Raw genomic sequence first — 25,940 nt, forward strand, 5'->3', positions numbered from 1 at the left:
GCAGCGTCATGGTGCAAACATTCATATTATAACCATTTTACAAAATTAAAAAATAAAATATTAATATCAATAATAGAGCATGAAAAGTCAGGCAGTGTCTTTGGTTCATTGATCATTCAGGAATCTGACGGCAGCAGGGAAGAAGCTGTCCTTGTGCCACTGAACGCTTGTCTTTAGGCTCCTGTACCTTTTACCTAGTGCTAACAGAGTGAAGCAGGCATGGCCTTGGTGGTGGAGTCATTGAGGATAGAGGCTGCTTTTTTAAGAAACCGCCTCATGTAGATGTTCTTGATTTAGTAATGTCGCAGGCTGAGTTAACTCTGTAGTTCATTCTTGTCCTGAGAGTCAGTGCCTCCGTACCAGGCAGTGATGCAAATAAGCAGAATGCTCTCCACGGTACACCTGTAGAAGTTTATGAGAGTCTTTGGTGATATATCAAACCGCCTCAGACACCTCACAAAGTATAGTCGCTGGCGACCCTTCTATGTGAATGCATCAAGATGAAGGCTCCAGGACAGATGTTAACACACAGGAGTTTGAAGTTCTTGACCCTCTCTATTACTGAGTTCTCGATGAAGACTGGGTCATGTTCCCCTGGCTTCCTCCTGACTTCCATAACAAAAGCAGAAATCCTAGAGGATTCTGTTGGTCCAGCCACATGTGTGGAAAGGTAAACAGAACTGGGCACATCCGACAGAGACTGGTTAAACCGGATCACATCATCAGGAGTATGAGCACGTGGCCCCTAACAAAGCATTTAAAAGAAAAGAATTTTAAAATCTTTGCTGTACAGATGTGAGGTTCCTCGTGACTGATGGGCATTGAATGTGGTTACCTTTTCAGAAGAGCAGAAGCGAAATGCTTGGTAATCACTAAAGCCAATTATAGGGAAGCGTTTTGTAAAAAAAAGTTAGGATTAATGATTATTTGTAGCAGCAGAGGCTAATCGGAGGTTGCCAAGACTGATCTTGTCTGACCAATCTGAATTTTTTTAGAAGTAGTGAAACAGGAATCGGGAAAACAAAATCCTCCATTTATTTTTAGAAGCATCATCGAGGGCACTGCAGTAGATGTGATTTATGTGAACTATGGAGGTCTGGTCCAAAAGGTTAAGACCCTTGGGATCTCTGAGCTAGCAAACTGAATCTGACATTGGTCTGTCAATAAGAGATAGACTGATGGGAGAGGTAAACATGATGTTTGTAGATGATGGAAAGCTGAAATGATAGACAAAAATGTGAGGGAACTCAGTGGGTTAGGCAGCAATTATGGAAAGAAATAGATCAGTGGTTCTCAACCTTTTTCTTTCCACTCACATACCACTTCAAGTAATCCCTATGCCATAGGTGCTCTGTGATTAGTAAGGGATTGCTTAAGGTGGTACGTGGGTGGAAAGATAAAGGTTTGAAAATCACTGTTTTAATCATCCCTAATTGACTCGTTATGTGCACGGTTTCATAACTCCAAAGGAAATGAGCCAGTCACAATTTTTTTCAAGCAAAATATTTCAATAACAGTTGGGTTTAGAGCAGTGATTCTCAACCTTCCCACTCACAGACCACCTTAAGCAATCCCTTACTAATCACAGAGCACCGATGGCACAGGGATTACTTAGAGTGGCATGTGAGTGGAAGGAAAAGGGCTGAGAACCACTGAAATAGATCATTGATGTTTCACGCTGGAACCCTTCATCGGGAATACCCGACAGTGATTTAAATGATTTGGCCATGGGACAATGTTCCCTTTCATTTTTAGTAGTCAGTGTGGCCAAAAATCTTATGTTGTGCAAATTTTGTTTCCCCTGACAAAGGTATGTGCATCCTGAATGTTCGTGGAAATGTAAACTTGAAATTGTTTCAAGATAATTTTGGCACAGCCTTTCTCTTACGACTAATAAAACTTTACTGGAATGTTTTACAAATAATATAAGTATGATTGCATTCTATGAAGTCACTTGTTTAGTTAAGATTTTATTCTACATTTTGAACCTTTTGTGCGCACATTAATTTCCTTTATGCGCTGGTTGCTAAGCGTGTAGATTAGACGGAACAGTGGAGTGGGAACACAGGCTGTGGCAGGAAATGGGTGAGTGCAGGTGGGAGGGAAGGAAAGGAAAGGAGCTAAGAGGTGAGAGGCCGAAGGGGTCGGGGGCTGAGAAAGACGTACTCTGATAGGAGGAAGGGAGGGGTGCTGGGAGCTAGAAGAAGGAAGGTGAGGTTGATAGAAAGGTGGTGTAGAGGAAGGAAAAGGAGGAGGAAAAGGGCCAGAGAGATGTGAAAGAGAAAGGATGAAGACTGAGAGCAGACGTGACTGGAAATTTGTGGTCGATATTGATGCCCTCTAGTTGGGGACTGCCAAGACAGAATACAAGGTGCTGTTCCTCCAATGTACGTGGCCTCAACCTGGAATTATAGGGAACACCATGGACAGTGTGGGAATGAGATGTGGAACTGAAGGTGCTAGCCACTGGGAGATCTTTGTTGTTGCAGTGGACAGAGGGAATGTGCTCAAAGAAACGGTCTCCCAATTTATGTCCAGTTTCCCCGATGTAGAATAGGCTGCTCCAGGAGCACCAGTGAAGTATGTGATCCCCTTACTGATTCTCAGGTGAAGTGAGGCCTCACCTGGAAGGCTGTTTAGGGCTCTGAATTGTAGTCAGAGTATATGTGCAAGTATAGAATATTTTATGGTGACAGGGGTAAGTACCTGGGGGGGATGAGTGCAGAGATTAGTGAGAAGTGACGTGAACAAAGGAGCTGCAGAGAGAGTGGTCCCTACAGAAAGCAGCATGGGAGAGGGTAAGATCTGTTGATAGTGGGAACTCAGTGTAAGTGGCAGAAATTTCGGAGGTTGATATATTAAATGCAGAGGCTGGTGGGGAGGGAGGTGAGAACGAGGGGAATTCTATCTCAATTTTTTCTGGGGGGATGGGGAGGTATGAGGTGAGGGCAGACAGGCAGGAAATGGAGAAAATGTGGGTAATGGCAGCATTACTGCCAGTTGGAGGGGGGGAAAGCCATGTTTTGTGAAGAAGCAGGACACCCCTGGTATCCTAGAATGGAAACCTCGTCCTGATCATGATGCTGGCTGATGGAAGGAGGTTGTTTTTGTGAGTAGTGGTGTGCTGTCGGAGTGGTGATGGGACCTTTGCTGTCTGTCATATATGTGAATGATTTGAATATATGTGACATCAGTAAATTTTCAAAAGACATGGAGATTGACAGGGTTGTTAATAGGGTGAAGAGTAATCTTGTGCTGAAGGGTGAAGTTGATGTGTAATGAAATGGGCTGAGAAATGACAGAGTTAAATCCAGACAATATCACATTTGGGGAAAACCAATAAGGCAAGGTCATATACCATGAAAGGTCTCGTCCTAGGGGGCTTTGAGAAACAGAGGGACTTTGGTTCACAAGCTGAAAGATCCTTGAAGATAACAGCACAAGTAGATAACATTTGTAGGGAGGTATATAGGATGCTGGTTTTCATTAGTCAGGGCATTGAATACAAGTGGCCCAACTTTATAAAACATTGGTCAAACATTAACAGAGGCCACTACACTGTGGAGGTGAAATGGTACTAAAGAGGGAACAGGATTCATCAGGATATTGACAGAGTGATGGAGTTGTGAGGAGACACTGAAGAGTCCCTGGGGAGGAGGAAGTGGTGTGGAAATAGGAATGAGGTTCATACAATTGGGAGATATTAATCACAAACAAGGTAGATAAAATTCAAGGACATAAATTTAGGGCGAGGGGGGTAAGAGATTTAGAGGGAATGTGGTGATGGGAGCAATAAATAAATGTGTGAAGGAATGTGTTTGGTGAGCACTGGGCCAAGTGCTGGAGGATAAGATAATCAATGGATGGGTCCCCAGTCTCCACCGTGGATGTAGTGGATTACATGGCGAGCATAACTGAACGACTCTGAGGTGAGAAAGGAACAAGCATGATAATAGGAAAACACTTATTGTTCATTCAACAATGTTCCAAAATGCCTCAATTGAAGATGAGATGTGTTTCTTCCTCACTATCTGTTGTCCACGTGTCATTTTTGTTTGGGTGCTGTAGATTAAGTTTTGATCTTGTTCTTAAAGAAGGGCTTGGCTCTTTCCAAGTGCAAATATAGGCATTCATTCTGTTTCGGGCTTGTTAATTTATTGTTTGCTCATTGGAAAGCGGATACTAGACCTGCTTTACTCAGCACTTCCAGGAGGAGATGCAGCTGTGCAAGCAGCTGTCAGCAAGATTGATAGTTTTCCTAAAGCTTCCTAGAAGAGCAAGGATATTCCTTTGGGCTCACAGCTCTCCTGAGTGTCTCTACAAACCCACAGTGACAGCTTCCTTTCTCTGCACTTCTCTGAAAGTGACTGAAAATATTGCAGCGTACGACACTCACCTCTCATCAGTTCCTAGGAAGGGGCTTCGGCCAGAAACATTGACTGTCTCCTGCCTTCCAGGGATTTTGCCCGACCAGCTGATGTCCAGTGTTCCAGCAGAGCGGCATGGTGGGTGTAGCAGTTAGTGCAACAGCTTTACAGCACCATCAATCGGAACTGGGGTTCAAATCCCACGTGTCTGTCAAGAGTTCACACATTCTCCCGTGTCTGCGTGGGTTTTCTCTCTAGGGGCTCCAGTTTCCTCCCATCCTTCAAAAAAATGTGCCGGGGTGTAGGTTAATGAGGTATAAATTGGGCAGCATGGACTCCTAGGGCTGAATTGGCCCGTTAGCATGCTGTATGTCTAAATTTATTTTAAACATTTAAAATAAATTAAATCTGGAATCTTTCTTTGTGTCTGTCAACGATCTGTCTGAAGATGTATGGTAAAGCAGGCATTTCAACTGATTCCTTAAAATCAACAACGGAGATCACAACTGATCACCCTTTGGGCCCTAGGAATCTCTCAGCTCTATTCATGTTTCCCAGAGGTCTTCCACTTTGCCTCTTTTGGAAGGATGTTGCAGCTCTCATTGATCAACCACTCATTCATTTGCTTAAAGGCACATCATTCTGTTTTTCTAAAGACACGTCATTCTGTTTTTCTAAATGAATGGTTCTGCTATGGGAAATATCTATTAAACATACTAGTTTTAATGTTTCTTTATAAATTGCACAGGTCTCACTTCATCTGAATCCGAACATGATTCTGCAAAGGAAGAAATGAGTCAGTAAGTACAATGAAAACTCAGTCACAGTTGACAATTGTTAATTTCTGACTCCTTTTGTCGATCGTCAACTAACATTTACACAACAGCACACAAGAAAGATTGCAAGTTATCAGACAAAATTTGACATTGAAACACATGAAGGCAATTATGAGGGGAGATGGCCAGGAGCTTGGTGAATGGGATTTGGTCTAAATTAGGCAACTGACTTCAAGTGACACTCGGGATAACTTCTAATCCATGGAAAACAGAGAAGAGAGGCTGGCAAAAGGTTGAGGTCAGAGCAGCAGAAGGTTGAGGTCAGAGCAGAGGCAAACGATGTTACACCTTTTGGAAAAGTGCATTTTAAAAGTGGCATGAAAATGCACTCAGAAAGCATATTCCAGATATGACACTAAACAGGCCAAAGGTTTGGTTTGGCCTTAGGTAGAAAGTAAGCAATGGAATTGATTCTAAAGGACAGAATATGGGTCTGAAGTCGGCAGCTTTAGCCTTACTTATATTTAGTTGGGGAAAATCTCAGTTTATTTAACACTATATGTTGATTAAGAAATCTGTTAATTTAGAAAGCATGAAGGGATTGAGATCAACCTAGATTTTGTTAGTATATTAGAGAAGAATGATACCATATTTTTAGGTAATGTTACTGAGGGCAGCATGTAGATGAGAAAAAGAGGGGAGAGTTAATGACTCTTTTACATCGATTGTAACCTGTTATATGGCCTCAGGGATCATTGTCAATCCAGAGGATGCATGAAACAACCTGTCTAGCATATATCATTTGTTCACTAACTGAACGACCAAAAATTGCACCCAGATTATTTTATGAGCTTGATTTTCTTTTTGTGAACATTTTGTGGATGCATTTGTTTTGGTATCACAACATTTGAACTATCCTGTAAGCAATGATAAATTCCAGATGACCAGATAATGCTGTAATTACTTCTCCAAAAGGAATATTACTTTGCATTTCATAACCTAAATATTGCATTTAATTTATTTCTATCATTTCTGTTAAGCAAAATCCATCTTTCCTTAGAAACATTTGTGATTCAACAGGAAAATGTTATACATTCTGAAATCATCAAATTAGTTGGGCGTCACACTGGTTAGTGCCATGCAGTTATCGCGCCAGCGATCAGGACCGGGGTTTGAATACTGCGCTGACTGTTTGTATGTTCTCCCCGTGTCTGCGTGGGTTTTCCCCGGGAGCTCCAGTTTCCTCCCTCCAAAACGTATAAAAGGTGTAGGCTAACTGGGTGTGCTTGGGCAGCACGGGTTTGTGGGCGGGAAGGGCATGTAACTGTGCTGTACGCCTACATTTGGATTTTAAAAATTTAGATTGGCCACTTTAGTGCCTGTCCATTTAACTTTCCAAGAAGGATCAATTAAATTTTCTTGAGCAACCACATGTTCAGAGCAGAATAAAAAATGCACATTACACTCAACCAGATACTAGTAGCTTGTAATAATTCAGTATTTATTTTGTGAGAAAATATAGAAATCAGGAAATCTGAAAATATTTTTTAAATCAAAATAAATTCCTGCTTATTTTTTAATCTCTTCCCAAGTCCATGTTCTAGCTGAACGTCTAAAAAATACGCAATGAACCTTTTTGTGCTTTGCTGTGAATCGTGTTTTCTTGTGGAATTCACAAATTGGGCCTAACTTAATTGCAAATCACTAAACTGCTAGAATATAAAATACAAGCTGCTTCTTTTGTCTGGGTGGGGGGGGAAACAATGAAAACAGCAGAACAATGTTCAAACATGGTGGTTCAAATTATTCCAACTGCTCAGAACGTCCTTGTGTGTAGTGTCAATTTTAATATCTTTTTCACGTAGTATTAGTTAGTCTTTAAATAGATTAATCACTGCAGTCCTGCACTTACCACTTGTCAACCAAACCTTGTTCTTGGAACACTGCTCTGTCCTGGATACATTCTAGTATCTGGACATTTACTTATCGACATAGATTTATAGTAATTCCAGGCCTGCTTTGTTTTGGATACAAACAGTAAATGTATTTTTTCTAGTTGTTGACGTGCACGTCATCTATTCCTTTATAAGCAAATGACAGTGACCACAATGTAACATATAAAGGTTGCATGGTCTTCATGGAATAACATTTTTCACTTGAATGAGTTGGCTGACTGCAAACATACCCACTTTAGAAGGGTAACCATGAGTATAGGTTCCATTGAGCAGTTGTACACAGATTAATAACACAGTATCCTGAAATACGATATTTCATTATTTAATTAATACTCCAATGTGTGATGTATAATGATATTTTATTCTGCAGTTTTTAAACTCCACATTGCATCAAGCAAAATGAAATTTAAAATCAAAATGGTGTCATTTTGATCTTTTTTAAAATTTTTAGGATTCCGGATAAGATTCCCATTGCAGCTGTCGATTCATCTCCTCCACACAGTCCTCCAAATACCCACTCAGAATTTCACCAGTTGCATTGTCCCAGTGTCCAGTCACCAGTACAATCTGTACAACAGGTATTGTCAGATCAGTCTTGTTTTCAGTGTGGCATGGATGGATCGATATTAAAGCATGTGTCTGAATTTTTGACCATCACTGCTATTTTAACAATATCTCTATATATGAGAATTCCTGCACTATTTAAAATATTTATTCTGATTAAATATGATGTGCTCTCTGAAAGTTTTGATACCTGTTATGCAATTGTGATGTAATTAACAAGCGAAGGGTTAAACTCCAGACCGCTGCAGAGCTGGCCAGTGCAAACAGATTTTTCCACTAAAGAGCTAATTTTCTAAAGGAAGACAGATGGCAATTTCTTCATTTCATTGTTGACTTTTTGTCCGGTTTCTTCCTAACTACTGAAGCAATTTTAATTATAGAAGCTCATTTTGTTTTCAGTGTGTGTCGAATTGCCTTTGACAGTGTTGAATTTTTTAAAATCACTAAAGCAGAAATAAAATAAACACCCAACTTTTTTCATGGTTTGCTGGCACCTGTAAATAGTTAGTGTCACATTTTTGGCCCGAAATGTGAAGTTAACGAAACATTAAACACAAGTTTTATCAGGTAAACTTCTCAGTGGCTTTTTATTTTCCACTTTCCCTTTGTTCTCTTGCTTGTGTTCTTATCTCTCTCTCATACCACGTGACTTCCGGTACATCTCATACATATTCATTATCATGACATTCCTCCTTTAATCAGAAATAAACTTTACCTTCACTTACCAATATCCCTCGGAAACATACAAACATCGTAACTAATGGTAATACTATAACTCAACTACATAAAATTTACTTCCTACAGCACTCATACATGCACTTTATGATATAAGATTAAATACTGTCCCAAAGTTCTTATTAAAACTATGGCACAAAGTCTTCGTATTGTTTGGGCGCTTTCCGGTTTCGTTTCGGCCTGCCTGCGATATTGTCGTCGCTTCTCGGTTGTTCACTCTCGGCGTCGGACATACTGCTCGCCACGGCTTCGGGTGTTTCTGGCGCTCTAGTCACTTCATCAGGAGTGCTGGTAACTGCTTCTGGAACATCAGGTCTCTCAGTTTCAGCATCTCGTATTGGCCTTTCAACCTCTTCGCTCGATGTATCTCTGGACTGGTACCTTTTTACACTTGATACATTTCTCTTATACAGGACTCCAGTTGGAGACTTGACTGTCACCATACTGCCACTTCTGGATACGACAGTATAGGGTTGATGGTAATAAGGTGTGTCTAGCTTACCACCAGTTTCATGCCTCACTAGAACATTATCTCCTGGCATGATGTCTGAGTACTTGGCTCCACGTTTTGAATCTGTGTACAGCTTTGCTGCACCTTTCTTTTCAGCATCATGGTCCCTCATCTCCTGGTCGTCTCGGATTTCCTTTCTTTCTGGCATTTTTGTGCGGATTTTTCTCCCAAAAAATGCTTCTGCAGGACTTTTTCCAGTGGTTGCATGAGGCGTTGCTCGATAGACAGCCACATAAGATAGCAATGCTTCTCGCCAATTTTGTCCTTCTGCGTGTGCAATCCTCAATCGTTTTTCAATGGACTGATTTTGTCTCTCTACTTCTCCGTTGGCTTGCGGCCATTTTGGAGTTACTTTATGATGGTGGATACCTGTGGTCCTCATGTATTCTGCAAATGTCTCTGAAATGAATTGTGGACTATTGTCAGAGTATAATGTAACAGGTAATCCATATCTTGCGAATATCTCTGCTAACGCTTGCATTGTTTTTTCAGTGGTTGTGGACTTTAACACCACGTACTCATAGTATCTGCTGTAGTAATCTCTTTCTTCTTTGGCTTGGCTTCGTGGACGAAGATTTATGGAGGGGGTAAATGTCCATGTCAGCTGCAGGCTCGTTTGTGGCTGACAAGTCCGATGCGGGACAGGCAGACACAGTTGCAGCAGTTGCAGGGGGAAATTGGTTGGTTGGGGTTGGGTGTTGGGTTTTTCCTCCTTTGCCTTTTGTCAGTGAGGTGGGCTCTGCAGTCTTCTTCAAAGGAGGTTGCTGCCCGCCAAACTGTGAGGCGTCAAGATGCACGGTTTGAGGCGATATCAGCCCACTGGCAGTGGTCTATCAGTACCATAATTGATTCACCCGTCGGTAAAGGTCCAAGAAAATCAACAGCTACGTCGATCCATGGTCCTGTCGGGAGTTGCGTACTCCGGATCGGTTCTGGCGGATTACTCCTACTTGTGATTTGACATCCATGACAAGTTTTAACAAATTTCTCTGCGTCTTTATCACAACTTGGCCACCATACCTTGGTCCTGAGGTTTTGCTTGGTACCAACAATGCCTAGGTGTCCTTCATACGCTAAGGATACGATCTTCGGTCTCAATCTTTGCGGAATCACCAATCTGCAACCTCTTAATACACACTGTCCGATGCAACAAAGTTCGACTCTAATGGGAATGTAAGCCTTGTGAGTACACTTGTCCCATTGTCCACTCTGTATGCATTCTCTTACTTCCATGAGTTCTGGATCACGTTCGGATTCTCTCTCGACTTCCTTCATAGTCACAGCTTTCGGTGTCGCCTGAATAGCTACGAAGCATACAAAGCTCTCTGTTTCTGTTCCCAATTCTGACTTGGATTGTGGACCACCATCCTTCACCAATCTGGACAGCGGATCTGCAATGTTTGTTTTCCCTGCAATGTGGATTACTTTATATTTGTAGGGTTGTAGTCTGAGTACCCATCTCTCTATTCTGGCACATGGTTTGGATCAGGGTGCATAGATCACCTCTAATGGCTTATGATCTGTGATGAGTTCAAATTCAATGCCGTATAAATATGCATGGAACCTCTCACAGGCCCATACAAGTCCGAGTGCTTCTTTCTCTGTCTGAGAGTATCTTCTTTCCACATCTGATAACAATCTGCTGGCATAGGCAATGATTCTTGGTCCTCCATCATGCATCTGGACCAACACGGCTCCTAAACCAACTGGGCTGGCATCCGCTATGACTTTGGTTGATGCCGCTGGATCGTAATATCCCAGAGTTTTTGCATCTGTCAGGCTTTGCTTCAGCGCTGTGAACGTTTTCTTCTGCTCAGATCCAAAATGAAATGGTACACCTTTCCTGGTTAGTTTCCTTAGTGGTTCTGCCACTGTAGCAAAATTAGGAATGAACTTTGCACAAAAATTGACCAATCCCAGGAAACTCCTCACATCTGTTGCGTTCTGAGGTGCACGTGCCTCTGCAATAGCTTTCACCTTGGCCTCTGCAGGGTTTAGTCCTTCCCATGTAAGTCTGTGTCCCATGAAGTCCATTTCTGACACACCAAACTGGCACTGTTTCCATTCACGGTAAGGCCTGCCTCCTGTAGTCTAGTTAGTACACGCCTCAACCGTTTGTCATGCTCTTCCTTCGTTGGTGCATGGACTATGATGTCGTCAGAAATGTTTGCAACTCCAGGAATGCCTTGAATCACTCGATGGATTTCATACTGGTAGATCTCAGAAGCTGCATTAATTCCAAATGATAGTCTCTTGTAACGATACAATCCACAGTGAGTCACAAATGTTGTTACATCTCGGGAACCTGGATCCAGCTCTAATTGATGATAGCCCCATTTCAAATCAATTTTTGAGAATACCTTGCTGGTAGTTAGTTCTTGAAGTACTTCCTCCACTGTTGGTATAGGATGTCATTCTCTAATTATAGCTTCATTGGCCATTCTCATGTCAACACATAGTCTTATGTCACCCTTTGGTTTGGGCACAATCACTACGGGACTGACCCATTGTGTCGAATGTTCCACCGGTTCAATAATGTCTTGTTCGATCAATTCTTTAATTTTGGCTTCGACTTTCCCACGAAGTCCAAACGGAGTTCGGCGCATTGGTTGTGCCTTGGGTTTGACCGTTTCATCTACCGCTAGCTTCAATTGTCGACCTTTCAGCTTTCCTACTCCTTGGAAGACTGCGGGGAATTCTTGCTTCATATCCTCGTATGACTGAATTGAATTGACACAAGCTCCAATATGAAGTATTGCCAGGTCATGCGCTGTGCTTCTACTCAGCAATGGTTCTCCCCTCTCTTCTATGACCATAAACTCTGCTTCGGTGTACTTATCTCCAGCTTCAACAGTTGCAGTAAAACATCCAATGGTCTGCAATGGCTTGGTTGCTGTGTGTGGATACAGTTTCTTGGAACACTTCTTTGAAGTACAGATGATCTTTTTCTTTTTCAACTTCTCCCATAAATGTCGATCAATCACATTACTGTCGCTGCCTGAGTGACCTTGCACTGTCACTCCACCAATGATCACTGGGACCTTCTCATGATGTACTTCATTCAACGTAAATTGGTAACAACTCTGTTCCTCCTGGGTATCATCATCGTCACCGTCTATCTGGCGAATGGTATCTTTCTTTCCAGGATATTTTCCTTTCCCCCAGGCTTTGCCTTTGGAAGTTGTACTCTTCCTCTTCTGGTCTGCATTGGACTTGCTTTTGCACTTCTTTGCAAAGTGGTCCTTACCTCCACACTTTCTGCAAACTTTGCCTTTGGCCGGGCAATATGGGTCTTTTCCAAAGTGACCTCGGTTTCCACATTGATAACATTCCACGTCCTGTGTCAACGTATATCTTGGCTGGTTATGGCGATGTGAGAGCCTCTTAATTTGCTGGCTTGAGCTGTCTTTCAGGGTCATGGTATGAAATTGCCCTTCAACAGCCTCTAATGCAGCAGCAATGGTTAAAGCATCGGTGAGTTCCAACTCACTCCCTCTTTCCAGTAGACGTCTTCTGAGTTTATCTGATCTGCAGTGCTGTACGACTTGATCCAATAATTGGTTGTCCAAATCAGCTGGCATGTAATTGCATCCAACAGCTAGCTGGCGTAGTCTCGTCACGTACTGAGCAATTGTCTGGCCATCTTCTTGTCTCGTTCTCCGAAACAAATGGCGTTGAAATGTAGCATTCGGTGTCACTACATAGTTTGCATTTAATGCATCTACCGCTTTCTGGTACTCATCCCTTCTTCCAGTATTCAAAAGTGTCTTAAATGTTTCCCGAACTGCGGGTCCTGCGGTGAAAAGAAGTAACACCCTTCTCTGCGCTTTTTGTTCAACTGTACCGGTATCTAGAAATAGGCCACGACTGTCGGCGTAGGATTCAAATTCTTCCAGACAAGCCTTCCACTTCACACTTACAGTGCTTGCATCACCCGTCGGGTCAAAATGAGCAATTCCACTATGTTAGAAAGTCACCGTCTGCACCAGCCATGAGGAAATATTCCAGCCCCAAAAGTACTGAGACAAAGAGAAAATTCTTATCACCTTGAAGTTGTCTGTAATCCTCTGTAATCTTGTTTAGTCTTTAATTTTCTTCAAGCTTCTTTCATCCTCATCGCCAATGTCACATTTGTGGCCCAAAATGTGAAGTTAATGAAACATTAAACACAAGTTTTATCAGGTAAACTTCTCAGTGGCTTTTTATTTTCCAGTTTCCCTTTGTTCTCTTGCTTGTGTTCTTATCTCTCTCTCATACCACGTGACTTCTGGAAAATCTCATACATATTCATTATCATGACAGTTAGGTCTCTGTCCTTTATTAGATTTCAGTCAGGTCCATGTTTTTTTATATTTCACTGGGCAGTCCATGGGCACGTTAGAGACTGGGCTGTCTCTCATAAACTTTGCACGGAGCTTCCTATGAGATACACTTGAAAGGAGCTCAGGTAGAAAAATTTTGGTCACTATCTACGGAAGGATGAATCAAAGGTTTTCCTAGAACTACTGGATGTCGTGGGATGCCGGGACTTGTAAATTCCTGAAATGCTGACAAGTCGACAAAAATAAATCATGTTGGAGGATGGAAATAAGAATAGAAAATATCTACCTCTAAGGTAGGTCAGGGACCCGGTTGGATTCCGATGGGGTTGACCGGGTCTGACCCTTTCTAACTGCCGTGTAACTGGGGCGCTCACCAGGCAAATTGCCCCGTTAACCCATTTTACATGGCAGTTTGTTTCACTCTCTATCAATGTTTTCTGATCTGTTGAGTACAGGTCGAGTATCCCTTATCCAAAATGCTTGGAGCCAGATATCAGCCCAGTAGCATCAGCAGAATATCTGTACCAGTGGTAAAACAGCTGACACGACGCCACAAGTGGAAAATTCACGTGAAATAATGTTTAGTACTTAACCAAAAAAAAACTCGATCCCTAACTACAAAAGAAGACCACCTCCCCACCACCGCCACCACTGACCCCTAACACCTCCCCTCTGCTGCCGCTGGACCCCGACTATAGTCCTTGCTCCTGCCCGGGAGCCGAGGTCCCACTCCTGCCCTGGAGCCTGAGGTGACTTCTTCAAAGCGGATGGCACCACACCTGATGTTGAGAATGGAATCGCCGTCACCGAGTCCGGCTGCAGCGAATGCTGAAGACTCGTGCCCAGCTCCAGTTGGCACCTTCCCGGCCAGAAGCAAAGAGTTCACGTTTTTTTTAACAGTCACTTTAACAAAACTGGTGCCAACAGAGAGCCAAAACCCCACACAGACAAGTCAGGGGTTGAATTTTTTTCCACTTGTGACATTATGTCGGTGCTAAAAAAATTCCAGTTTTTGGATCTTTATGGTTTTTGGATCTTCAAATAAGGGGTACTCGGCCTGTATTTGCAAAATTCTGATTTTAGTATCTTAAAGCATCCATCTTGTTGTTGGATAAACACAGAGGGTATGATTTTATTCTTTGGTTTTAACATCTGCTCATTCAAGCTGTTACTCTATTTCCAGATACAAAGTCCTACAAAATTCCTCCAAGGACTGGATGGGCTTCCCCTCATGGCTGCTCCAGTTTTCATAAAGGTATTGTTTGCCACTTGCAGATAACAACCTAGAAATTCATCTGTACTGTGCCAGAGTAGCAGGGCACAGATGAAAATCGTGTGCCGCTGATTTTTATTGATTTTTGTTTCACATTATTGAGAGAATTCATTCATTTAATTTATGAATTTATTTCATTTCTAGTGAAAAGACTTTGTGGAGCCCAATTTTAAATTGATCTAACACCATTTTCTTCAAGTCCTTTTTGTGCAAATGACATTACTAGTAAACATCTTCGTTGGAAGAGGGTCGGACAGAATCAGAACCAGGTTTATTGACATGAGATTTGTTATTCTGCAGCAGCTGTATTGTGCATAACAGGTGATAACATTGTGATAACTCCACTTTCTTAAAAACCCTATTTAAAAATAAATAATTAGTGCAAAAGAAGAGAAAAAAGTGAGGTTTTCCTGGGCTTCATTATCCATACAGAAATATGACGGCGGAGGGGAAGAAGCTGTTTTTGTGATGCTGGGTGTTTGCCTTGAGGGTCCTGTACCTCCTAACTGGCCAGGGTAGTGAGAGTCCTTGATGACAGCGGCTGCTTTCTGGAGACACCATCCTTTAAAAATGTCCTTAATGGAGTGTTGACTAATGCCCATGATGCCCATAAGTTTACAACCCTTTGTAGTCTTTTCCTTTGCTGTTCATTGGCTCCTGCATACTAGACAGTGACGCAACCAGTCAGATCTTCAGAGATGGTGACACCCTGGATATTTCTCCTGAACTCATAGGCTCATACAGTGAAACCCCAATTTTATGCACCCCGATTTAATGCAAATTCGCATAGGATGCGATGAGTCATTGGACTCGTGCTGTTTTTCGTAGGCCCTCAGTATCCACGTGGGATTGGTTTCTGGAACCCCTCAGATACCAAAATCTGCAGATGCTCATCCATTATAGGGTAAATTAAGCAAGCAAGTGATCCCAGCAGGAGCTCATCGTGCTCTCGGCAAGAGTGGGGACATCGAGAAAGACACGGCAGTTCCAAACACAGATGTACACGGTTTTATACTCAGACACTGATACTTCAAACACAAGCACTGGATCTTTGGGACAGATAAGTCTATCCTCGTACTGCAGAGAGATTGAAACACTGCAACCCAAAAGTGTCTCAACTCAGCGAGGGTTGAATTCACCCACCTGTTACTCTGACCAATTATGGGGCAGAGTTGAAAGTGCTCTCTCCACGGAGATAGTCCTTGCTACTTGGAAACGCACTTAAACATGCTGCTGAGCAGTGTTAAGCTGTGAGTGTTCAGCGTCGCACAATTTTTTTCTTCCCTGCTGGCAAAATTGACTCTTCAGGTTTACTAAAAATTCATTTGTATTTTAACTTTAACAACAAAGGTTTATCGAAACCCCAAATTAGCGCCACCCCGATAAGATTTTATGGAGCCCAACTTCTGCATTATAACGGGGCCACACTGTACAATGAGATAGACAACAGACTCGCCAAGGCAAATAGCGCCTTTGGAAGACTACACAAAAGAGTCTGGAAAAACAACCAACTGAAAAACCTCACAAAGATAAGCGTATACAGAGCCGTTGTCATACCCACACTCCTGTTCGGCTCCGAATCATGGGTCCTCTACCGGCACCACCTACGGCTCCTAGAACGCTTCCACCAGCGTTGTCTCCGCTCCATCCTCAACATCCATTGGAGCGCTCACACCCCTAACGTCGAGGTACTCGAGATGGCAGAGGTCGACAGCATCGAGTCCACGCTGCTGAAGATCCAGCTGCGCTGGATGCGTCACGTCTCCAGAATGGAGGACCATCGCCTTCCCAAGATCGTATTATATGGCGAGCTCTCCACTGGCCACCGTGACAGAGGTGCACCAAAGAAAAGGTACAAGGACTGCCTAAAGAAATCTCTTGGTGCCTGCCACATTGACCACCGCCAGTGGGCTGATAACGCCTCAAACCGTGCATCTTGGCGCCTCACAGTTTGGCGGGCAGCAGCCTCCTTTGAAGAAGACCGCAGAGCCCACCTCACTGACAAAAGGCAAAGGAGGAAAAACCCAACACCCAACCCCAACCAACCAATTTTCCCTTGCAACCGCTGCAATCGTGTCTGCCTGTCCCGCATCGGACTGGTCAGCCACAAACGAGCCTGCAGCTGACGTGGACTTTTTACCCCCTCCATAAATCTTCGTCCGCGAAGCCAAGCCAAAGAAGAAAAGAAGACTGTACACTCATGCAGCTGTCTTCAAAATAAAGACCGGCAGGTTGGAGCCAATCCTTCTCCAGATAGTTCCCCCTCCAAGTTTGCTGATCAGAATTGCCAAAGAAAATCATGTAAGAAGAGAAATGTGTTCCATGATCATCAGGTGAGCACAAGGGACTGGAATCTGGAGCAAGAAACAGCCTTTTGGAGAAACTCAGCTGGTCAAGCAGCATCAGTGAGAAGTAAAGAGCTGCCGGCATTTTCAATTGGAGCCCCCTTCATCTTGGAATGTTGTCTGCTCTTTTACTCCCTGTACTCGTAACTGGCAAACACTGTTGGGCCAAAGTCCTTCTTCAAAGGCAAGCAGCCTTTAAATGATCACTTCCTATAATGTTTGTCAACAAGGTAGGCCCGTCACAGCTCTCAACAGTGCCTCAAAGCCAGAGTCGTCCTCAGTGTCAGAAGGTCCTTAGGGGTGGCCGCCCCAAGATATGGCACACGCTACCTTTACACTGCAGCAATAAGCAGTAAAAAAAAAGCATTCATCAGGGTGGAAATCCTTTGTCATTCACATTTGACTGCAGTTTCAGGGATATATATGTGCTCAAAGTGAGCACCCATGCCCTTGCATACACTTGCCCTTGCACCTTCCTGCCCTGGAATCCGCTGCACAAAGAAGCTGCCTCCTCTATGTATCTGTATCTCCATGATAGGATGCTTTCCCCCCCCCCCCAACCCTGCCCCCACCATAGTAGAATGTGAATTACACCCATTTGTTGCCAACACTCTCCATCACAATGAAGGCCTCTCCATTGCTGGTTGGTGTCATCAGAGGGTGGTGCTGCTAATGCCGGAAATTCATCCACTATCACCTGCTGTTCCAGAAACAAATGAGGGCTCTCTGGGGATTGCAGATACCAGTATATTTCTTTGGAGCTTTTTAAAACAAGGTCACAGTGATTGATGCTTGCGTTTTAATGCCAGGGAAATGGTGCAGACAATTTTTATTAGACTAATTTTGACTGTTAAACTGACCAGTGAGGATGTAGCAACACATTTCCAGAGTGTGATGCGCGTCGAAAGAAGCAAAGACTTGTTGATCCAAACCAAGGCTTTTATTAACTAAAAGACTAGAGCATATCACAAGTAGGTCGACCAGTCCAGAATGACCTGGTCTGGCTAGGAGCAATCCTTTAAGACCTGCCAGTAGGTGTGGCTACACTCTCAGCCAATCACAGTCATCCTGCACTGCAATCTGTACATATACACATTGGTGATAGAATCTGTACTATCACACGTTTAGTGAAACTTTTTAATTTAAGCAAGCAAATGATCCCAGCAGGAGCGGGGACATCGTGCACTCGGCAAAAGTGGGGACTTGGGAAAGACACTGCGTTCCAAATCCAGATGCATACGGGTTTATACTCAGACACTCTGATACTTCAAACACAAGCACTGAATCATTGGGACAGTTAAGTGTATCCTCGCACTGCAGAGAGATTTGAACTTCAAGAAATTATAAAGCTCCAAGAATTTTATAATTTGGCCACACACTGTATTCCAATTTCCAATTTAATTTTTATGGCCCATTCTTCTTGTAAAATGGCTGTTGATGCACTATCAATAACTCAAAAGACTAGAGTTACAGAACTATTGGTTTTTATTTACAATAAGCTTGAAGGTTGTCCTGTGCTGTGACCTAGGCTTTCTGAGGAGGGGTTATGGTGTTGGGACCTTTATGCAGGGTCAAGAGGGAGGAGCCACGGGTACCGTAACAGAACAGGACGGAGCCAGATTAAGGAGTGTACAGCAGGTCACCACAGTTGTTTGTTAAATCTTTAATCTATCTGATATAACCATGTAACAATTAAAGTACAGAAACAGGCCATCTCGGCCCCTCTAGTCTGCACCGATTGAAGAGAACTCCACTAGTCCCACCTACCCACTCCCTGTCCATAACTCTCCAATCCCCTCATATCCATGCACTCATTCAACCTTCTCTTAAATGACAAAATTGACCCTGCTGCAACCATCTCTTCCGGAAGGTCATTCCACTCAGCCTCCACTCTCTGAATGAAGAAGCTTCCTCTCATGTTTGCCCTCTTAACCCTTAACTTAAGAACCCTCGTTTCAAACTTATCTACCCTCAAGGGGAAGAGCCTACTCACATCTACTCTGTCTATTCCCCTCATAATTTTATATACCTCTATCAAATCCCCCCTCAACCTTCTACACTCCAGTCTATTCAATCTTATAATTTTATATACCTCTATCAAATCCCCCCTCAACCTTCTACACTCCAGTCTATTCAATCTTATAATTTATATACCTCTATCAAATCCCCCCTCAACCTTCTACACTCCAGTCTATTCAATCTTATAATTTTATATACCTCTATCAAATCCCCCCTCAACCTTCTACGCTCCAGTCTATTCAATCTTATAATTTTATATACCTCTATCAAATCCCCCCTCAACCTTCTACACTCCAGTCTATTCAATCTTATAATTTTATATACCTCTATCAAATCCCCCTCAACCTTCTACGCTCCAGCCTATTCAATCTTATAATTTTATATACCTCTATCAAATCCCCCCTCAACCTTCTGCGCTCCAGTGTGTTCAATCTTATAATTTTATATACCTCTATCAAATCCCCCTCAACCTTCTACGCTCCAGTCTATTCAATCTTTCTTTGTATTCTTAATTAAAAAGGAAGACTTGCACATGCAAAACACTGATGCCTTCTTACAGATATCTCATTGAAATACTTTTGAAGTTGTGGAACATTGGAACAGTGATTCAAATGTTCCCGTTAACCAGATAATCAATTTGAAATTTGTTAATTAAGAAATTCAATTTTATCAGGAGACCTTGGAAAGCGAATGAAGAATATTTTAATTTTAATTTAGATGACGAGCATGGTAAAGGGCCTTTCTATCCCATGAGCCCGTCACCCCAAAATACAACCCCCTACAATGCCCATGCATTTTAGTGGGTGAGGGGAAACCCACAACAAGGAGGATATGCAAATTCCTTACAGACAGCACTGGATTCAAAACCAGGTTGCTGGCGTTGCATTAGCGTTGAGCTAACCGCTTCACTGATCATGCTTTCAGAAAATATTAATATTTCATTGCATTTTCCTGTATTCCCTAGAGTCAAAATTGTCTCAGTGACAGTATTCAAAGGATCTTTGGGAGTTGGTGAATGGTATGGGGTTTCCAGTGGTATTCTGTGGGGCTGGGGCACATCACTTGATTTTCACTTTGAATATCAAGAATTTGGAAAAAAAAATTAGCAGCCAAATTGGCAGATGATACAAAAATTGGCCCTTTAGTTAGCAGAAAGAAAGCTGAAGGTTGCGGGAAGATTGTAGGGTCTAGCAAGCAGCAAAGTGATAACTCAATTAAGTTCCAAGAATTGTCTTGGAGAGTGTAAGATTGACAAGGAAACAATATGATAAAAACATTGTTGTTGAATATTTTACAATTTGCCACACTCTAATAACTGACGTTTTAGAAAGATTGAGAAAATGTATGTGGATGCAGCACTTAGGCATAATGTTTCAGTATGCACCTGCCAAGTCTGGCTCATGCAGATATTAGCTCTTACTGGTCTTGGAAGTTTACTGAAAATAGTAGCCTCAGAGGTACTTTGTATGACAAGGTGTCTAGGTAAATGGCTAATTTTCCTTTATTGTCCGAGGCTTAGAACATAAGACTAGGAAGATCATGGAGGAACCATATAAATCATTATTTACACATTGTCAGTATCGGTGCTGCGCAATTGCTCAGTGAAAGTGCTCCTTTCCTTCGATAGCCTACCCTTGGGCAAGGTGTAGAACCTGTTTAGCCTCCCAATCAGGGAATGTGAAGCCACGGATTGCAGACAGTGGATGGTTTTTACAAGCAGATTCTACAAATTGGAATTTATTGTTGTGAAACTAAAAACGCTGGGGAGGTGAATCTGCTGATCAATGGCCAGGGTAACCCATCCAGTATGGACACTGCAACTGAAGAAGGCAACGGAAAACCACTTCAGTATTTTTCCCTTGTATATTCATGAACTCAAAGATGGAGTTTTGATGCACCATCAATTACTTCAAAAGACTAGAAGTTATATTGAAACTGATAAGCTTTTATTGACAATAGAGTGGAAATACGTCCATGCTGGTCCACTGTCCTGAACTGAGGAGGGAGCTGTGGTACAGTTGCCTTTCCTCAGGGGTCTGTGGGTGTAGCTACAGGCACAGTCAGCAAAAGGCATGTCCAGACATACTACAACAAGACTAACACAGCCAAAACATATATGTTTTAGAAAGAGTCCGCCAGGGCGAAGTGAATTAAATGTTCTTACAAATTGAGCTTTTTGGGTGGTCTGGTCTGCCAATGCGGCCACCATAGTACTGATGCGATGCAGCTGTTGAATCCTGGATGGTCTGGAACACCTATATGTTGCCGTCAGCATCAACTTGGTGATGCAGGAGGCTGGAGTAACATGCCCTGGCCCTGGTGCATCATGGGTAGCGGTAGATAAAGAGTTTGCTGGGTGGTTGGCAATGATCTCAGGGACTCCTGAGGGCACCAGGTCCCGAACAGAGATCATGTCCTCATGACTATCAGTGTATGCCACATAGGCATATTGGGGGTTGGCATGGAGGAGATGGACCCTTTTGACCAGTACGTCAGATTTATGGCTCCTTACATGTTCCCAGAGTAGGACCAGCCCTGGGGACATCAACAGGGAGGCAGCATGGTCTCTGAGGAGGACTTCCTAGGGAAGGAAAACATTCTTTCATGTGGAAGCAGTATATAGGAGCGATCTGATTGAATGGAGTGCATTGGGGAGGACATCTTGCCAGTGGGAGACTGGAAGGCCTTTAGATCTCAGGGCTAGGAGGATGGTCTTCCAGACGGTAGCAATTTCCCTTTCCACCTGCCAGTTCCCTCCGGGGTTGTAACTGGTGGTTCTGCTCGTGGCGATGTGTCTGGTCAGCAGGTACTGACGCAGCTCATCACTCATAAAAGAGGACCCCCTGATCACTATGGATATAGCAGGTGTACTTGAATAGGATAAAGAGATTGCACAAGGCCTTAGTGACTGGCAGTGATCATGTCCATGCAGGGGATAGTGAACGGGAAACATGAATACTCATCAATGATGTTGAGGAGGTACATGTTGAGGTCAGAGGAGGGGAGGGGTCCCTTGAAATTAACTCAGTGTTCAAAGGGGTGGGTGGCCTTTAGCTGTCTTTTTGATAGAAGTGCAGTTTGCAATCCACATAGACCTGGCAGTTGCTAGTCATGGTCCTGATCTCCTTGATGGAGTAACGTAGGTTATGAGCTTTGATAAAGTGGAAGAATCTGGTGACCCCAGAGTGGCAGAGGTCATCGTGGAGGGCTTGTAATCGGTCTATTTGTGCACTGGCACATGTTCCACAGGATAGAACATCTGGACGTTCATTGAGTTTCCCGGGTCAGTACAAGGTATCATAATTGTAAGTGGAAATTTCAATTCTCCACCTCAATATTTTTTAGTTTTTGAATTTACCTCACTGCTGGTTGTTGAACATGAAGGAAACTGCACGTTAGTCAGTCAGCAAGGTAAATCATTTGCTGGCGAGGCAGTGTCTCCAGTGCCATACTGCCTTGACAATAGCTTGGGCTTCCTTCTTGACAGAGGAGTGTCGAATTTCGGGGCCCTGGAGGGTTCGGGAAAAGAAGGCTGGTTAAGGATGGCAGCCAGGGTGAAGTTGGATGCATCGCTATCCACCTGGAATGGGGTGGGTTCATTCACAGTGTGCATTGTGGCCTTGGCAATGTCTGCCTTGATGCGGCTGAAGGCCACATGGTCCTCTGATGCCAGAGGAAAAGAGGTAGATTTGATGAGGGGGACCCAATGGGCATAATGGGAGAAGAGGCCCAGATGCCTTTTCATGGCTTTGAGGCTGTGAGGAGGTGGGGGGGGGGGGGGGGGGAGTTCCAAAAGTGGTCACATTCAACCTGCCAAGGCAGGTTGTGCAAAATATGCATTTAGGCGCCTCACAGTTTGGCGGGCAGCAACCTCCTTTGAAGAAGACTGCAGAGCCCACCTTACTGACAAAAGGCAAAGGAGGAAAAACCCAACACCTAACCCCAACCAACCAATTTTCCCCTGCAATCCGCTGCAACCGTGTCTGCCTGTCCTGCATCGGACTTGTCAGCCACAAACGAGCCTGCAGCTGACGTGGACATTTACCCCCTCCATAAATCTTCGTCCGCGAAGCCAAGCCAAAGAGATGTAAGGTTAAGGAGTTTGGCGAACTGGAGGAATTTTTGGAGATTTTGGAGATTGGCGTCATGATCCTGCAGGTGATGGTTGCAAAAGGTGACGTTGGGAATGTGGTCTACAGCTCATACTGATCCACCATTTGGTTCATCTCCTTTGGAAGACTGAGACCTCGTTGGTGATCCCAAAGGGAACCCTCAGGAAATGGTAGAAGTGGCCATCTGCGTCAAAAGCAGTATATTTGTGGTCCTCTGGGTAGATAGGGAGCTGGTGATACACCGACTTTAAATCAATAGTGGAGAATATCTGATATTGAGTGATTTGATTTACCATGTTGGATATGTGTGGGAGAGGGTACACGTCCAGCTGTGTGTATCTGTTAATGGTCTGACTGTAGTCAATAACCATTCTGTATTTCTCCCCATTCTTTACCCCCACCACTTGGGCTCTCTAGGGGCTGGTGCTGGCTTCAATGATCCCCTCATTCAGTAGCTGCTGTACCTCCAACCTAAAACAGGTTCTGTCCCCAGCACTGTATTGCCTACTTTTGGTGGCAACAGGTTTACAGCCAGAGGTGAGTTTAGTGAACAGTGGTGGCGGGGTGAACCTTAGGGTTAAAAATCCACAGGTCATACGCGGTGGGAAATCTCGGGTTGCTGGCTGGAAACAGTGAGGGAAGAGGGTGGGGGTGGGGTGTGTGCAGGTGAAGCATAGTGGACAGTTTAAAAAAACTGTTGGTTACAGACAGTGAGGAGGGGGTGTGGGGCCCATTGAATTCCATCATCACACTTTTAAGGTGGTATTGGAAGACCAGCCCCATGCTGCACAGCAGCACAGAGCTGTGGCATCACCAGGAGATTAAAGCCTTTGTAGTCTGTACCCCACACAGTTAGAGTCACTGCACTACATCAGCCTTCAAGGCCAAAGAGACTTTGTGGCTTATTGGCCTTATCCCGAGGAAGTAGCACTGCACCGTGTCAGGGTGAATGAAGCTCTCCGTGCTCCCGCTATTGAAGCCTTCAAAATTTTACATTTGTCACAGAATGGATAAATATCAGAAATGACAATTCTAAGTCAATTATTTATAGTAACCTGATGGACTTGAGAATAGTTTCATTAGTTAAGATTAAGAGTGATTGGGAATATGATTTGCACTTGTCACTCGTATTTGGCATTAAGTTGGTGAGTCACTTTGCAGCTATGTAAAATTTTCATCATGCCAAATTTGGAGTGTCGTGCTCAATTTTGATAGGATAAATGTAGAAGCTTTGAAGAAGGCACAAAAAAAGTTCACCAGGATGTTGCTTGGGAAATACTTGCTAGAAGGAGAAGTTGTACAAACCAGTTATGTTTCTCTGTACCATCGGCTGAGAGGGTGGCTTGATGGAAATAAATGAAACTATGAGATGTATTCACAGGATAAATGACTAGGTACCTGAAGTCACAAAACGTGGTCCACCGACTCGCTCTATGTCGCTAATAGCCAGAAGAGACCATCAATGGCTACCTGCTGGATCTGCGGACACTTGCCAAGAAGTGCAGGTAAGAAGCGGCTACGGGCTGTGTTCGTGAAGAAGGACAGATCCGGGACACTCTAGTCACAGGGGTCAATTCAAGGTACAGCGACGGCTCAAGTCAGTTAAGAAGAACCTGGCTAGTCACGTCAAACTGGCCAAATCGCTGGAACAGGCCAAGTTCGAGAATGATGACCTCGAAGCCAGCGAGCTTGCTCAACCAGGTGACACCTTTCAAGGACCGGCTGCTCCCGTTACCCCTGCCCTAATGGCTGAGGGTTCCCATGCTAGGGAGTGCTTTATCTGCAGCAAGAGCCATCCCTGATCTCCTTCCCTGGCTAAAGACCCAGTGAGTTCCAGCTGCGGCAAGAAAGGACATTGGGCGTGGATTTGCCACGCGAGGGGAAGCCCGGGGAACTCCACGGCCTACACTGCTCCCAGATCCGATTCCAGCCCAAAGTCATCTGCCACGAATTCACCCGAATCCACTTGCTACACGACACATTGACGGAGGGTGGGCAGTGAGGAAGTGGCATGAAAAGTTTTGGTGGCCATCTTGCCTTGACTCAAATTCAAACTCGATGCCATCATTGTCAGAGGAGGAAGGAGGGCGGCCATCGAATGGGAACATCTTCTTCCTCTCTGTCATTGACGAGTACTCCCATCTCCCATTCACCATTCCATGCCCAGACACATCCATTTCATCAGTCATAAAGGCCCTAGACTCCATTTTCACTCTGTTTGGATATCCCAGCTATATTCATAGTGACTGGGGCTCATTCTTTATGATGGTGAGGGTCATCGCATCCAGCAGGACTACTAGCTACACCCACCGTGGGAATGGGCAGGTTGAAAAGGAGAACGCCACGATCTGGCAGCTCATCAGACTAGCCCTGAAGTCAAAAGGTCTTCTGGACACAAGCTGGAAGGAAGTCCTCCCCATGGCGCTCCATTCCAACCAGTTGTTACTATGCACCATGACCAATGCTATGCCTAGCAAGCTCCTATTTAATTTCGAAAGAAGGTCGACATCGGGAACTACACTTCCAACCTGGCTCTCCACTTCTGGTCCAGTCCTTCTCAAGAAGCACGTGAGGAGAAGCAAGACCAACCCCCCCCCAGTGGAAAGGGTGAAACTGCTCCACACCAATCCCATTTACACCTATGTGGAGAAGCTGGATGGCAGAGAGGACACCGTCTCTACACGTAACTCCTCAACAAAGATTCACTGATTGTGCAGGTCTCAGGACAGATCGTGCATCATGTGTATTGTCAAATGGGAAATCAAGCCATTCTCTTCAGGGGTGAAACCACGGAAGAACTCTGAATGATTCAACTATTGGGGTGGCACGGATACTGTAGTTACAGTGCCAGTGATCGGGACCAGGTTTCGTATTCCACACTGACTGTAAGGAGTTTGAACGTTCTCCCTCATGTCTGCGTGGATTTCCTCCAGGTACTCTGGTTTCCTCCCACTGCCTGGT

General features: G+C 43.9%; 1 protein-coding gene and 1 long non-coding RNA gene across 8 annotated transcripts in view; one reads left to right on the forward strand and one right to left on the reverse strand.

Moving 5' to 3' along the window:
* mypn (myopalladin) overlaps positions 1-25,940 on the forward strand; it is a 301,418-nt gene that overhangs the window by 152,091 nt on the left and 123,387 nt on the right. For all 4 annotated transcript variants that reach the window (XM_069900832.1, XM_069900830.1, XM_069900829.1 and 1 more), the window contains 3 exons: positions 5,116-5,167; positions 7,550-7,676; positions 14,414-14,485. In XM_069900832.1, coding sequence (XP_069756933.1) covers positions 5,116-5,167; positions 7,550-7,676; positions 14,414-14,485 — 251 coding nt within the window. The remainder of the gene's footprint in view (positions 1-5,115; positions 5,168-7,549; positions 7,677-14,413; positions 14,486-25,940) is intronic.
* LOC138744518 (uncharacterized) overlaps positions 1-25,940 on the reverse strand; it is an 83,105-nt gene that overhangs the window by 6,032 nt on the left and 51,133 nt on the right. For all 4 annotated transcript variants that reach the window (XR_011345595.1, XR_011345596.1, XR_011345598.1 and 1 more), the window contains one exon: positions 5,085-5,145. This is a non-coding gene — a long non-coding RNA (uncharacterized lncRNA). The remainder of the gene's footprint in view (positions 1-5,084; positions 5,146-25,940) is intronic.

This window comes from Narcine bancroftii, chromosome 10 (assembly GCF_036971445.1).
Source record: "Narcine bancroftii isolate sNarBan1 chromosome 10, sNarBan1.hap1, whole genome shotgun sequence".
Classification (NCBI taxonomy): Eukaryota; Metazoa; Chordata; class Chondrichthyes; order Torpediniformes; family Narcinidae; genus Narcine; species Narcine bancroftii.